Source organism: Synchytrium microbalum (assembly GCF_006535985.1).
Source record: "Synchytrium microbalum strain JEL517 chromosome Unknown SmJEL517_scf0002, whole genome shotgun sequence".
NCBI classification, from domain to species: domain Eukaryota; kingdom Fungi; phylum Chytridiomycota; class Chytridiomycetes; order Synchytriales; family Synchytriaceae; genus Synchytrium; species Synchytrium microbalum.
Genome location: NW_022158351.1, coordinates 407,077 through 422,892, shown reverse-complemented (window position 1 = coordinate 422,892; position 15,816 = coordinate 407,077). Strand labels below are relative to the sequence as shown.

The window sequence follows — 15,816 nt, the reverse complement described above, 5'->3', positions numbered from 1 at the left end:
GTTCGTGCATGTATTATTCTTTCGTAATATACTATATTACAACTATTCGGCTAATGAAGGGTTGAGCATTTGTACCAGTCGCTTCAGTTCCACAGATTCCTCCTGTTGTTGAGCTGCATCGGTATTCCCATCTCCAAAATTAGACGCGTACTCATCTAATATCAGAGCAACCTAAAGTGTGTTTGTCGAAATGTGAGTAAGCGGCCAAAATACCTCATGACACCAACGCCACTCACCTCTTGAAGAGAACTGCCTCTCTTTTCCAATGCCTTGACGACAACCTCTCGAATCTCATCACTAGCATCTACTATCGAGGCGATGGTATACGCTACAAACTGTAACGTGTACAATCCAGCATCTAGTCTTCTGAGATAATAGTCCAGCTTGCGTTCCTCTTCATCCATAGCATCGTCATCATCTGGATCACGATTCTGACGACGTTCCTCTTGTCGTTCAATCTCTTGATCAGCTATTCTTACTTTGGCTGTATACTGTTCGTACATGGATATCAGACGGTCAATCTTTTCAAAGTCTTCTTCGACAAACTTGTTCAGGAGCCGTTGGCGGATATCGATAGTCAGAGCATTTTTTAGCAGCGACGTGATGATGGAAACCACATGTTCTACGAGTTGGAAGGGGTTAGAATTCGCGTTGACGAAAGAAAAGGACCTCAAAACTTCATACCATCCTCTTCAGTCTCTGAATACTGTTTGTATGTCTTTTTAAGTTGCTTGATACCCTTCTTCATAAAGACTGCAAAGATAGTCTTGAGTCCAGACACCTGTATAAACTTGTCGCACGTGTCTTTACCATCTTTTCCCAACATGGCATGATTGAGTACTTTCAATGCTCTCATTCTCGACGCATTTTTCTCCCTACGCGTATACGAATGGATGAGAAAGTCTGTTCCATCGAATTATTTGTTTGGCTTGCGCAAGACTTACTTGAGCATAAGCAGCATCAACTCGAGCCCTTCAGCATCAATAAACTTTTTCTTGATTTCCGGTTCCGCAAGAGCGGAACACAGAGCATCAAATACATTCTCCATATACTCATACTCATCAGCATCCCGCGGGTCTCTTCGTTTATACTGTGATAGCACTTGCAGCATGATATCAACACCTTCCAATTCTCCTAACTTGAGTCGTGGAGGTCTAGAGCTTTGTACCAAGATGGACAACATTTCACTGGCATACTGTTTGTTTGAGTCGAATGCTTTCGGGCGTATGCGTTGGAGAAGGTACGTCATGAAGTTGGTGGTGGATACTACAGTTTCGGCAATCTTGGGGTCTATTGATATCATGTTTTCCACGGTACCTATAATAACGGAAGGCGTCAGTTGGGTGTGATGCGGAGAGAACTGACAAAGCTTACTGATGGTATTGAAAACAGCTTGCCGATCTTCAGCTTGCTCCTCATTCAATCTCGCCATGTTTTGCGTCAAAACAACCAACACTTCTTTTTCTACAAGCTCTTTTACAAAGGCACTCATTCCCAATTCACCCTCTTCAGAGGATTGGGCGACTACATCTTCATCTGTGAGCTCATTCAGCAATTCGATAGATGCTATGGATATATCTGTGTTCTCGTGCTGTATCAGCGATACAAGCGAGTCCACTGCCTTCAATTGTATCAGTTCTGGGTAGAGCTCGGGTACAGACGATAGGGCAGTCATGTTTTTGATTTCCTCATCTAGATCCGCCTCTGATTCCACAAACCTATTGTCGAGAAAAAAATTATATTCGTTCATTTATGTGAGCGTTTGATTAGAAAGAAGCTCTCATACTTTAATGGGTCATCAGGGTATCTTGACCGCATCTGGTTGTTCTTCGTGATGTTTTTCTCAAGCTTCAACACCATTTTACGCATCGTTGGCAAGTCAATTGCAGCTGGAGCCTAGACATATCCATATTTCATAATGATTAAAGAATAATGCTCATCAGCAGACGCAGGAATGAATCGCGAGTCCAATTTCCAAACATTGTTTTTGATGTTGGTTACCTCTTCAGCTAGATCGACCAATTCCAATATTTTGCGCTGTTCTTCAGACAATCCGTCACCATGAAATCGGCCATCCATATCTTCATCTTCGTCTTCTTCTTCATCTTTGTGTTTGGCAATTTTCGCTGCCGAAACCTCCTCATCCTCCTGATTTTGCCTTAAACGTTCTAGAAACTCGTCGGGATCATCCAGTTTTTTCCTCTTATTAGGTCTAGCTGGGAGCTTGAAAAGGGAATCAATGTTCACTCCAGACATATTCAGAATTATGATGGTGTTTCGTTTTCTACGATGTGACGCGCAGAACAAGAACAAAAAATAGAGATAATGGTGCGTGAAAGGATCGTATATTTATGGATACAAGAAATCTACTCGTCGATGGTTACGGTCTGTAAACCTGCGAAAAGACAAGAAAGGAGAATCAGATACCGCACCATGACACCAACAAAATCCAACAACCTACCTTTGAACTTAGCCACTGGAACAGCTTCAACATATGTGTATAATTTTTCCTTGGCATCTTCAGCATCATTACGCTTCCTTGAGAGACGGAGTCTCATTCGGTGTGGTACGTGTTTGACTCCTCGTTTCCAGATTTCCTTGTTCAAAGTTGGTGCAAGACGCACGTCCTTGGTCTTCATGTGCTTTTCAGCGAATGCACGGATGGCTTTTACAGCTGTTGGTGCACGTTTTTTGAATGTCCTAGTTTGTCAAGAGTTTGATGAGCAAATCGTGCTTTCTTGCATTCAGTGGGCTCGACGGCAAGAGCTGAGTTGGGTAGATCGTGAAGCTTCTTTCTGAGCATCCAACATTCATAGGTTTGGTGTTGGGATCTTTCCAGATTACTGCACTCCATCATATCTGTCTCAATCTCCAGCTGCTGGTCCATCTCGTCCACTGATACGTCGACCACCTGTGTACTTTCATTTGTATCTATCAAATCTCACCTTCCAAATACAGCCTTGTGAAGGTGAATGGTGAACTCTCGTGAGACAACCTAGTTTTATACACAAAACCGTTATTCATCTAGGTCTATATGCCTAAACACGGTATATAAAGGAACGTGCCTCTGCTAAGGTCGACTTTTTTGGCTTTCGGCCACTCTTCTCAGCGTCCTTTGCCTATTATAAGTCATTTGTGTTAGCAACAATGTTTGATGTTGAATCTTTTCGCCAAATACGAAAGTCTGGTAGTAGCAAAGGGGAATTCTGATCACAAAGCGATTTGAGATGCATTTCCATAATGTTCGACTGTCCTCCCTCTCTTCGATTGCAGTGCTAACATCTTCCTTGGCCAACCCTTTGACAATACTCGGTTCGAGCTGGTCTCATCGGTTTCTCGTAAGATAATAACGAATGTTCGATGATTCTGACGCTAGATGAAGACATTCACTTATTCACTTACCATCTTATTTGCTAGAAATGAGTTGGATGTGTGGATGCGAACAAACAATCCTAAAAGTTACTGATTTGTACCGAGGACAACAAGCAAGCAGCACTTAAACGAACAACAACGAGCGAAAAGAGGGACTGTCCAATGAGCAAATGTGACGTACACTCGCAGATATTGATAATATTGTAAATTAAGACACGTAAACCCGTTGCATCTACAGAATCTAGCTCGAAATTGCAATGTTCCACCTTCACTTTGCGTGGTAAATCTACATCGCGATCGCCGTCTGGTCAACCTACAAGATCGAATTTCACGTCTTGTAAGCTACTTCTATTGTTGTGCAGAGTTTTGAAACCTCCTATTTTGTTCTACTAGAAGTCGATTGGACGATAGGCAACCATGAGTTCAGCGAACGAGGAAGAGACTAGACCACTGCTACAATCGGATCAGCATTTCGATTATGAAGCTATCAGTCCTGCACAGCCAGAGTTGGATTCAGATGCGTCGGCTGTTGCAGAGCTCAAGCCGATTCCATTCCTACAGACATTCACCAAAATCAATGTTTTCATGCCTATACCTTCATCAGCACAGTTCGATAAGGCATCTAGACCATGGTGGTAAGGCTTTGGTGTCCCTGTTACTGTTTTACCCGCAATGTCACGTCCATTCCTATAGGTTTGATCTCTTGATGTCGTTTATGATGGCCATAGGATTCGCATCGCTCAATGTCTTGTCGCCAATCTTGTCAGAACTGGCAAAAGGTTAGAATCTAGGAACTACCTTCAGAGAACGACGGCAATCTAATCCTTATTAAACGTAGATATGAATATGACGCAGAAGGATGTATCTTTCATGCTTGGTTTAGGCGGTGCTGGCGGTGTGATATCTCAAATCTTTATTCAGCCAACAGGAGATTTGCTTACTCGAAGATCTCTACTGCTTTGGGCTTGTCTGATCAACCTGGGAGCAACACTCATTAGAATCTTCACAAGGGACTTGCTCTTGTTTCAGATCAGTTTGTGAGTTTGGGGAGCCTCAGCACCGCATAGCGAGACGCTGACTATTTCTCTTTCAACACCTTTAGTTTCATCAGCTCTACAGTCTCCTATCTAAATTTCCTGATATTCGTGATTGTCCAAGACTGTTCAGATCTTGCTACCATGGGCAAATCAATGGGCCTAGTCATGTCAGGACAGATTTCTGGGATGCTGGCAGGACGAGTGGTGTCAGGTGCAGTTGCAAGTTACTTTGGAACATGGAGAGCCTCATTCGTTTTGGCAGTTGCCCTGCTCTCTCTATATCTCGTCTTGGGCTTCTTCTTTGTGCCCGGTATACATCCTAAAACCGTGTCGAGCTCCTCGGATAAGACGTATTTCCAGACATTACGATCGCTTGTTACAGTCCCAATAGAGTTTCCTATGGTCTGGTCTATAGGCCTTCTAGCTGCATTTGGAAATGCTGCATTTGCGATCTACTGGTCAACAAGTCCATTCTTCTTGGCAAGCTTTTACGGTTACAATCCATTTGGTAAGTGTAGCGGTGTATCGAAGTTTCGGTTACAGGCGTGTTGAATCGAACTCACACTTCGCCCTATCAGAAATTGGGCTTTTCTCTCTCGTTGGATTCGTGGGCTCGTTTAGTGCTCCTTTTGCTGGAATCGCCGTCGATGCGCTGGGAACTTTTCCTGCTAGAATGATTGGTAAAGTCCACACGTTTGCAGCCTAGCCAATTTGGATCTCACACGTTTCTCTATAGGTGGTCTTCTCATGTTAACGTCCAACGTTGTGTTGCTCTTCTTCTCAAGGATACATCCTGCATTCGTGTGCCTGGCTATGCTATTAATGGATTTCGCACTGCAATTATCCAGTGTAGGCAATCAGAAGCTCTCGTTCCTGGTCGCGCCTGGCGCTAGGTCAAGATTGTCTTCTGTTTCTGGAGTACTGAGTACAACAGGTAATGAGAAGAAGTGGTTGAAGTCTATACCAACATATATATTTATATATCTTCACACTTATCTCCTAAGGTGCATTCCTCGGATCGTTTTCTGGCCCACTTGTATACGACGAGTATGGCTGGAGTGGAGCTACTGAATTGAGCATTCTGTTTTGTATTTGTTTCATCTTGGCGGTGTTGATACCTGGCGAATTTGGAGCAGGGCCATTTGCCTATATCAAACGATTGTCTGCCAAAAACACTAGCACAGCGGGGGCGTCAGGTGCCACGACCAATGGAGACCCGTCATCAGCAATAGTCGATGAGGTCGTGGCAGTAGAAGAGAATTGAATTTGATCCTCATTAGAATTAGATGTCAATCTGTACCATACGCATGTAGAAACACCAACATAAAAGCCTCTCATACCCAAAGGCGTTCAAGATTTCAAATACGTCAAACCGTTTTCTATTCGTTATGTTATTGATCTTTGTTAATGTTACATATTTTTTAGACATGAAGTTAAGCCCCATTTATCATTTATACAAGAAGAAACCGGTATCAGCGCAAGATAATCCCACTTAAGAAAATGATGATTCCAAACGACCCCTACTCAAAAGTTTCCTATTCATATTCACTCAACTCAAGCCGTCCTCATCTTCTTCACCGAACGTTCCTCCTGAGACGACGTTGTAATCCACCCAATCGGGTCAGAACGACCAGTGCATGAAACGGTATCAGATACCTTCCAAGCACGGCGTCCTCGTGATGCAGCACCACGACGCTTTGAGCCAGACTTAAGAAGAGTTGGAGTCACCTTCCAAAATGAAGTGCTCGTTGCAGTGTGATGCGATCCGAAATTAAATACATTCGAGTTATTCAGTATGGGGCTGGCAAGCATTACGGTGATATTATCTGATGGTTGGGATAGAGCTGCATTAGATGGTATGGAAGTACTGCTGGTACTTAATGGAGTTTCGGTGGTTTCTAATAGTATTCTTGGTGAGAGGGGTGCTACTAGCATAGGCACGGATTCCCTATCTACATCCATAGAAGAAGCAGGCTCTCCTCCACAATGACTTTCAACCCTAGTCGATAAAGAAGGTATACACTGACTTCCCCCATCGACTTGCATCGCCGTAAAGAGCTTTTTATAATCATTAGTACTATTCCTAATAGTTATACTGTAATTCATATCTAATATCGATGGTGAAGCTGGTGGTGTTGGTATTGGTTGTGTCATGCTAAATAATCTAGAAGACGACAGTAATTTCAAGGTACCAGTAGAAGCGACGGCAGTATCGTCGTTATCGGATTCATCTGACGGCGGTGGTGTTACGGGATCCACCACGATTGATGCCAGTTTTATTGGTGATGATGCGGCTGTATTCTGAGAGGATGGCAACTCTTTGGTGACTATTGCCGTTGGTTTACCCTCGTTAGACAAACAGAGGAGTGCCTTTTTGGGAGACGGAGTTGTCTTGTCAGTGGGTATCAAACTGGGCACTATTTCGATTACTTTTGGTTTCGGAACTATAGGTTGGTTGGCGGTCGCTTGTACTTGATGCTCGGGGCTTAATGACGGTGATCTATACGCTGCTTCAGCCTTGGACTTTTTCTACCCGAGAAATGAATCAGATCAATGGGCCAACGACAAATCAACGTGACGGCGACAACTTACGACTTTTGTGTAGAACAGCACATATGGCATGTCATTACATATATCTTGCCATGATGACTTTGAGACATTTGTGTCGTCCATCTCAAACCATGCGTTGTTCTTCAACCCCTTTACATAACTGTAATAGTGGCCGTAGTGGACTGACGAGCCTTGATGCACAATCACAGATGAAAGCTCGTAATCAGCATCCTGCTTTCTAATCTACGTGGCGACAACAAATGAGTAATGAACCAGCAGATTCATAGAATGCAAACACTGAGACCACGCTCACCTTCTCATGCAACAAGTCCGTAATACACAATTTTTCAGGAACGTTCACCTTCTTGGAAATCTTTATATGCTTTCCATTCTTGACGACATAATGAAAGCGTTTCAGTTGGATGACCAGCATGGCTGGTTGCTTGTATATATAGGTTTGACGGCGCATCTGTCCTTTAGCTTTACACTTTTCACAAATGGAATCAGCCATATCTTCATTCATGTCCTTCTTAAGGAGATCCAGCAAATTTGATGGACCATTCAAGCCCACCATGATTGAAATCTGAGGGTCGATTCTTTCGTGTTGTAAAGAGCAGACCTTGCAAATTGATTTGCAGGCTGTAAGGGTATGAAACACATTTTCTGTATTGTTGGCACTATAGGGAAACGGAAAACATGAATATACGTATGTCTGATTTGGCATTTCGGAAATGTTGTTCTATGCTTTTTTGACCTACCTTGTCGCAATGCTATCTAACAGGCCTCTTACAACATCAAAGCTGTCTTCTTGATGATACCACTGCATATCTGGTATTATATCTGTTGTCACGAAGAGTGTAAATCCCTAGTGGTGGCTACGGATCTCTTCTGACAACACGTTGCGCAAATACTCACGTTTCAAACCGCGATACATTTGCACCGGCTTGATTGATCCTGCTGTTGGCTTGAAAAGTTCAGCAGCAATAGCCTTCAGGGAGCAGAAACCACACCATCCTTTGGCACCTGTCGAAATAGTTCCAGTGTTATAAAAAAGGCATGTGCAACTGTCCAGGGAACGTTCAAGGACACTTACATTTGTGGGAGGCCTTCAATATGAACTGGAGCATATCTGGACAATGTAAAAGGGCCTGGATCGCGGCATTCAGAAAACAGGTGTTCCCTTGGTTGCCTAGTAGAAGGGTAGAGTGTGAGAAACTCAAATGTCTAATGAAAAAAAGATTTCCTAGACCAAGTTATAAACAAAAAGGGTCACAGTGAGAAGGCACATCACTTACTGAGACCTCTTCCCACAGACCTGGATGTTCCTTCTTGCCGACTAGCGACTGGGTGCTGTTTTGTGAAGGAATTTGCTTGATTCGGTTTCTGCAAATGAGATGCATCGGGCATGGCTCTATTCAGTGGCTCATGGCGAGCAATAGCCATTTTTATGGGCGCTAGATATGCAGTTGTTCTGTAAAGTTCCGTTCGTCAACAACTGAGAGAGCTGGATTGTCTGCTGCGTTGAAAATGGGATGGGAAAAGTGAATTGGGACAGAGGATTATACAATGCGATCGCAGGCCTTTCCAATAAGTGAACACACGTGTGTCTAGTGGCTAATGTCGCGTGTGCTCTGTGATCATTGGAATCGCAACAGCCCTTGCAGCTATCCTCTAAAAATTGCGCGTAAATCGTTCCGGTTGTCAAACACTCCTCGACAATCGTTCTGAATATCTTTATATGTGTAAAATGAACCTTCTCATATAATATCCGTGTTCACTGACCAGAGGCACCGTTACTTGAATACGCTACGCTCCAACCAACCATGTCGATCATGACAGATCCAGTAAATTAAGCGCAAGAACTCCTTCAAATGATGAGACCTCTGAAATGATGAGACGGGATTTATTTCGTAGTGCATTTCTATGCGAGGGCCATGTCTATCAATTAAGCCCAATTTCCTTGAGATGGCGAACCGACCACCAGGCAAACTACAGCATTGCTGCTTCTCGCCACAACTTGTGAAACATAAGCCATCCGTTACGTTGAAAGAGTACAGGCCACTATATAGCAAAGTTTAATGGCGTCAGCCATTCCAGAGCCTATGTGCACTCCTCCAACACCTCAAAGGCCCACCAAAAAAACTAGCGTAGGGGGTGCACACAGTAATGCATAGCGATATCATGGTCTCGATACCTCTCTGCCACGGTGAACAATCGGCTCACACCGTTATAGCAGCGAGATTGGCAAAGCACTTGACCCAAGTTTCAGAATCACGGACTGTAGTCTCTCTAACGTTTCCTCTCACGAGAGGGCTGCTTCGATGGCAGTGTATATGAATAGCGTGGAGCTTTTCGTAATTGTGCTCGTAAAATGTAGTTGACGAACGCTCACAGAGTTTGAGAAAATCAGCAACAATTTTGATACCAAGTTCGGACATTCGATTCCGATTTCCAATGATAGACGTCATGATGTCTTTGAAATTCCAGTATTCGAAAGGCAGGTTCATTCAACAGTGTGGTCTAATGAACGAAAATGTGTTTTATAAACCATTCGACACTAAGGTGTAACAGCTGAAATGTCTGTGGCAATGCTGGCACGGGGTCTGCCGCGAAAACCGATTATTCAAGAGGCACAGCAGTCCCCGCTAACTCCTTTAAGTGGGAATTGCGTCCGATGCTGTTCTACTTCACAGGCAATGTCATCCCACCAAGATGAAGTGGATGACTGCGTGGGCATCGGCTTACATACCAAACCATTCTAGCAACCACACCGATTGAGGACTCAAGGTCGACTGAAGTGTATATCTCAAAACATTTCTACTTGGCCGAAAACAAACTGCAGAAACTGCCTTTTCGTGTTTAATGGAGCTGCTGGGCTGGGTCTACATTGGACCCAGTCATTATCCATTCGTCACGGAAGTCATAGAGGCCAAGCGTTATCGATCTCCGAACTGTCACGGTGACCAATAGTTAGTTTCTTTCCAACTCCAGCCGGCTGTGAATTTAAAAAAACGGGCAAAATTTCAGCCACTTGGCGAGCGATACAAAACAGCCTGTATGACTCAATCTGCCCTCCGACTGCTATTTATTTTCTGCGCTTGCATCTTTCCAAAACTCATTTATACCAAGATCTAAATGTACAAAATGCATATTCCAAAAGCTAATCAAGTCAACTGGCTACATGTCTTCATTCTCACAGTGCCTCCAGCACTGGGACTCTATGGGTGCTTTACAACAAAATTAACGTCACTGACTCTGGCCTGGTCTGTCGCCTATATATTCCTCTCTGGTCTTTCTATAACTGCAGGGTATGCATCCGTTTTTGATTGATGGTCTGAAAGGTCTCTTTCACAGAACCGATGGCATAGAAAATGTCGATATGGGCCTTTAACTAACTACTACTATGCTTGTTTTATGAAAAGGTACCACCGTCTTTGGTCACATAAGTCGTATGACGCCAGGCTTCCGGTTCAAGTCTTATTTGCATTATTCGGTGCAGGTGCCATGGTAAGTGTTGCTCTTGATCTCAATCTGATGGCTGAGTATGAGTGCAAATGTTGACAATTGACGTTTGATGCACTTGGATGTTTGGTGGTGATTGATGTTGACCAGCACTCTCGTAAACAGGAAGGATCCATTCGATGGTGGTCGAGAGATCACAGAGCTCATCACAGGCGAGTCCAGATTGCAACTTCACAGTCTCAACCAAACTGTATCTTAACTTAACCGTGAATGTCATCGTTGTAGATATACCGATACTTCTAAAGATCCTTACGGTGCCGACAAAGGTATCTTCTGGGCTCACATCGGATGGCTCATAATGAGACAAGACCCCAAAGTTATTGGCCGTGTTGACATATCAGATCTCAATCGCGACAACCTTGTCATGTGGCAGCACAAGAACTACTTGATAATTGCTCCAATAATGGCCTGGGTTTTCCCAACTCTTGTTGCTCACTATGGATGGAATGACTTTTGGGGAGGCTTCTACTTCGCTTCCATGTTTCGTCTGTTTGCAGTCCATCACGGTACCTTCTGTGTAAACAGCTTGGCACATTATCTTGGTGAAGCATCATACGATGACAGAAGGACACCAAGAGATCACTTCATAACTGCCATACTGACTTTTGGTGAAGGATACCAGTAAGTTGAATTTGATTTGCTTGGGTGTGTCTATTGGTTTTGACTGCTGACTAACACTCATCTTAATTAGCAACTTTCACCACGAATTCCCATCCGACTACCGAAATGCCGTATTATTCTGGCAATATGACCCAACGAAATGGTTGATTACTGCTTTGTACTGGGTTGGATTGACCTACAATCTCAAACAATTCCCAGAAAATGAAATCGTCAAGGGCAGAATACAAATGCAAGAGAAGAAGGTACGTTCGCATACTTGCTCGTTTCGACCAATATCCTAACTCATTTCTTCTTTAGATTGCTGAACTGAAAAAAAAGCTCAATTGGGGCAAGCCACTGGATCAACTGCCTGAGTGGGAATGGACACAGTGTACGTATAAATATGTGCTGGTCCGTTTTAGCCTCTTTGAGCCTTCAAAGCTTTACTAACTCGAAATCTCCTCTCTAGTCCACTCTGCCGTAGAAAAGGAAAAGCACGACTATCTTGTGGTCGACAGGATAGTCTACGACGTCGGGGGCTTCATGGACGAGCATCCCGGCGGCCGTGGTTTCCTTCGATCGTCTATTGGTCGAGATGTATCCGAATCATTCAATGGGGCCATCTACTATCACTCCAATGCTGCTCGAAACTTGGCTACGCAGATAAGAGTAAGTCTCCACCCACTTGACCCTCATTCGCTAATGTCTTCAATGTGATCTAACCCATACTGTGTTCGAATTAGATTGCCAAAATCGTTGGCGATATACCCGAAATGGACAAGAACCACGAAGAATAAGATCTAATAGATAGAGTGTCACTACCCTAACTTTTGCACAGAATACATACTTGTAATTGACTATTGTCCATCAAAAAGATGTCTCCCGTGTTGCCTTCAAAGTGTAAAGAGTTGAGGCTCGTCGCGATTGTAACATTGAACTGATGGAAGGGAAAACACAGAGCTTGAACCGGCATGACATTGATTTCCACGTGAAATCGCATAAATTAGTGTGTGAGTTAACTTTATCCTCTTCAGTTGTTTGTAAGTTTGAAGGAACCAAGCAATATGCCGCAAACACTTCTTACAAAACAAGGACTATCCCAACCGAGATGTGAATACCTTCTGCACTTCGCATCATCATCGGTCGTTTTGGCAGGCTGATGGAGAATGCCCATTTCCTAGTCCTTCCATTGACTATTGTTCCATCAGAAGGCAAAATTTTCAAAATGACAAAGTGAGTCAATCCAGCCTGCCGAGTGGAAAAACGTTGAAAGAAAGAAGTTTCAAAACACCTCCGAACTATTTAATTAAACCTCCACCTACTCTGAATATTGCTATCAGAGGCCTAATTTGACTGATTGAGGACTGATCGCATCGGCATAATGAAGTTCTCACCTGTGAATGATGCGCTTGACGTTATCTTGGCCAAGTCCTTCAATACATCGGCAGATACTTTCAGATTCCACGAGTCTCTGCCATTCGGGACATTCCCCGTGGTCTGTGAGTGTTGCAGCGGCTCAAAGTTAGACCAAAAAACTAGAGCTTTTGATCATGCATCAATTGCTGACTTGTTTTTTTGGTGATCTAGTCGCCACCACTGTAGGATATGTTGCCTTAATGCTTAGTGGCAAACAGATCATGAAGAACTACCAGCCATTCGTGCTCAAAGTTCCGATTTTCTTACACAATCTTATCATGTCGGTTGCATCAGCAATACTCTTCGTGCTGATTATGGAACCTCTGATTCCAATGCTGTATGAAAGGGGTTTAAACTATTCAGTTTGTAACAAGGAGGTACATATTAACGATTTGGAACTGTGCATCCATGTGCAAACCAACGGTGTCCAAAACGTTGAAAGTGAAACCAACCGTCGTTTCTCCACCTCAGGCATACACTCCTCGTTTGGAGTTGCTGTACTACTTCAATTTCCTATTCAAGATTTGGGAGTTTATAGACACCGCCTTCATCGTTTTGAGAAAACGACCACTGGAGTTCTTGCACGTATACCACCACAGTGCAGTGAGTAGAATTTGACTTCATCCAAGCTTATTCACTAGCTCACATTCGAGTGTTCTACTAGACCGCCTTAATGGCCTTTATGTTTGTCGTGAAGCCTCAATCTAGTCTCTGGTTTTACATCTTAATCAACTTATTCGTCCACGTCCTAATGTACTATGTAAGGACGAGCCGGGCCTCCTCGCGTCAACGATTTGGTATATCAGCTGATGACTTAAAACTTCTTCTTAGTACTTTGCCGTTACAGCACTATCAATCAAAATTTGGTGGAAGAAATACCTTACAACGTACGTACACAGTCAAACATGTCTGAACTTGAATACCTGATACTAAGTCCGCCCTTATAGCATGCAAATAATCCAATTCGTCGTCGATCTGGCCCTCATAGGGTTCTTGGTGTACAATGTTTTTGCCGCTGACCTATTCCCTTGGATTGTGACCGACTACGGCTTCCCAGTCATCTCTGACTGCTACTCGGTATGGTGTCGGATTCGAAATTTGCGACAAATTCTCAACCGTTGACTAACGACGCTTTTTCTGCGAAGGCGGATCCCCATCTACACGCCGGAGTTGCTAGTTTCGTTCTCTTCAGCTATTTGGTGCTCTTCATGGACTTTTATGTGAGTTCGGACGGAAATCTATATTCCATTGACCTTTTACTGTCGTCTATGTGTGACGGGTTGTGGTCCAAAGCTCGTCCTCGAACAGACACCAACCATTCTATACCAAATAGAGGAGAACGTACAACAAGAAGGACGGTGCTTCAAAATCCAAGGCCAACGGTGCTGCTAAAGTGAATGGTAATACTGACAGCCATGCTAAAACTCATCACCCAAACCGCCAAACAACCACCAACCAAAAGGAAGAGTAGATAAAGTAGTAATGGCAGTGGTAGATTGGTTGAGTTGCATGATTTATACCTTTGTCAATACATATATATTGGTATGTTGTAATCAGGAACGTGTCAAGGTGTTTGTCGCTGAAAGTTTTCAATGTATGCGAGTTGACGTGTCAAAAACCAAAGCGAAATCGTCGCGACTTCTTTTAGTTCTGAAAACGTTTCGTGCCGTAGTTGTGTTGATCTTGGAAATTACAGTCTTCCTCGTCGTTCTTGAAGAAGCAAACGGTCGAGGCTTAGTTTCGCGGAGAACAGCTAAGAAGAGGTAAGAGAGAGCAATAGCTACTTCCGCAGTTAACAAGCACTCTTACCTACTCCTTCTCTATCTGCTTTACCCATCAACAGGTGCAATCAAACGACCAAAAAGCATGACATCTAAGAAAGAAGCTGAAGCATCTAGATTGTCTTCAGAAGAGGCAGGAACTACATATCAAGCAGGCAAGCACAGCATTTGGCACTATCTCTTTCAATCTCTTCCGCCTGCTTCCTGCTCGACAACGTCTGGAATTTCTAACAATGTCAAAAGCAGGCAGCTCTGGATATGCCCCCTTGGGAGGAGCTCCGTCATACTACCAAAATGAAGATTTGGAGGGACAGGCTGCTGACAAGTTTGGGCAGACTGTAGCTCAATCTTCAGTTGAAGTGAGACTTGGATTCGTTCGCAAGGTTTACTCGTAAGTGTCACATATGGAGCGGCCTTTTCGATGGTCTTGGGATGTGTGCCTTGTAGCCACAAGGAGCAATACGCTTAATTGTGGAAGGGTGTGGAGTCAGATATACGAATTTGTTGGATTGAAGCCACAATGCTTAGTGAACGTTTGAGCCAACTGTCTGAAACTCCTGTCTGAAAATCCTTATTCTTTATCCTCATAGTCTACTCGCTGCACAACTGTTGCTCACTACAATCTTCTCGGCAGCCTTCTTGTATTCTCCCGCTGTTCAGGTACGTGATAATCCAACACGGAAATCTTGTTCTTGCTCTGACGTGTTATATCAACGTAGGATTTCTCTCAAAATAATTCATGGCTGCTCTTTGTCTCAATGTTTGGATCACTTGGCGTCCTGATTGCCTTGATATGGAAGCGCAAATCACATCCAACAAACATGTGGTTATTATTTACATTTACTGTACTTGAATCGTACACTGTGGGCAACGCTGTGACATTTTATGATTCGGAGACTGTGCTCCAAGCAGTTGTCTTGACATTCGCTCTCTTCTTTGGATTGACCTTGTTTACACTTCAATCGAAAATGGTATGGAGGGTTGACTTGAGAGTTTTTTAGGTAGCATGGACGAGACTGATGGTTTGAAAACTACCTGTAGGATTTTACTGGTCTAGGGCCATTCCTCTTTGGGTCTTTGTGGCTTGTAATAATTGCAGGATTTATTGAAATCTTTTTGCCATTCAACAAGATGTTTGATTTGTTCCTGGTAGGTTCATTCATGCCATTCGTTCGCTCAATGCCTTCAAAACTAACAATCGTTGTTTCCAGGCGCTATTCATCGTCATTCTGTTTTGCGGTTACATCGTATATGACACGCAAATGATATTCGAACGTCTGTCACCAGACGAATATATTATTGCTGCAGTCGAGTTGTATCTTGACTTGCTCAACCTGTTTCTCGCCATATTGAGAGTGTTGGAAGATGCTCGAAGATGATTTGTTTGCTTGCACTACCGTTATGATTCCTTTGTATAGTTGCTATCTCTGTTGTTTGGAAAATGAAACATCCATATATCTTTACATTCGCTTAGCTGAAATCTAGTTTTATACGTGTTGTTCTATTTTAGGTCGTTCTTGTACAATTAAAGGTTTATG

At 43.4% G+C, this 15,816-nt stretch overlaps 4 protein-coding genes across 4 annotated transcripts; 3 read left to right on the top strand and 1 right to left on the bottom strand.

The window, feature by feature from the left end:
- Positions 1–42: 42 nt before the first annotated feature.
- On the bottom strand, positions 43–2,887 carry SmJEL517_g00548 (uncharacterized protein; the record flags this gene model as incomplete). The annotated part of the gene is made up of 10 exons (XM_031166477.1): positions 43–171; positions 237–622; positions 685–875; positions 945–1,317; positions 1,375–1,718; positions 1,787–1,896; positions 2,002–2,284; positions 2,371–2,395; positions 2,462–2,700; positions 2,850–2,887. The coding sequence occupies 10 exons, from the start codon at positions 2,885–2,887 to the stop codon at positions 43–45; spliced, it is 2,118 nt and encodes a 705-aa protein (XP_031027426.1).
- A 7,997-nt stretch (positions 2,888–10,884) lies between these two features.
- SmJEL517_g00547 (uncharacterized protein) lies at positions 10,885–11,878 on the top strand (the record flags this gene model as incomplete). Its single annotated transcript, XM_031166476.1, has 5 exons — positions 10,885–11,102; positions 11,173–11,344; positions 11,400–11,472; positions 11,551–11,750; positions 11,825–11,878. The coding sequence occupies 5 exons, from the start codon at positions 10,885–10,887 to the stop codon at positions 11,876–11,878; spliced, it is 717 nt and encodes a 238-aa protein (XP_031027429.1).
- Positions 11,879–12,462: 584 nt separating this feature from the next.
- On the top strand, positions 12,463–13,968 carry SMI546 (very-long-chain 3-oxoacyl-CoA synthase; the record flags this gene model as incomplete). Its single annotated transcript, XM_031166475.1, has 8 exons — positions 12,463–12,580; positions 12,669–12,874; positions 12,969–13,100; positions 13,162–13,257; positions 13,329–13,384; positions 13,445–13,574; positions 13,643–13,717; positions 13,831–13,968. 8 exons carry the CDS (start codon positions 12,463–12,465, stop codon positions 13,966–13,968), a joined length of 951 nt encoding a protein of 316 aa, XP_031027428.1.
- Positions 13,969–14,511: 543 nt separating this feature from the next.
- SmJEL517_g00545 (uncharacterized protein) lies at positions 14,512–15,657 on the top strand (the record flags this gene model as incomplete). The annotated part of the gene is made up of 5 exons (XM_031166474.1): positions 14,512–14,669; positions 14,869–14,938; positions 14,998–15,249; positions 15,320–15,427; positions 15,490–15,657. 5 exons carry the CDS (start codon positions 14,512–14,514, stop codon positions 15,655–15,657), a joined length of 756 nt encoding a protein of 251 aa, XP_031027401.1.
- Between the last annotated feature and the right edge of the window lie 159 nt (positions 15,658–15,816).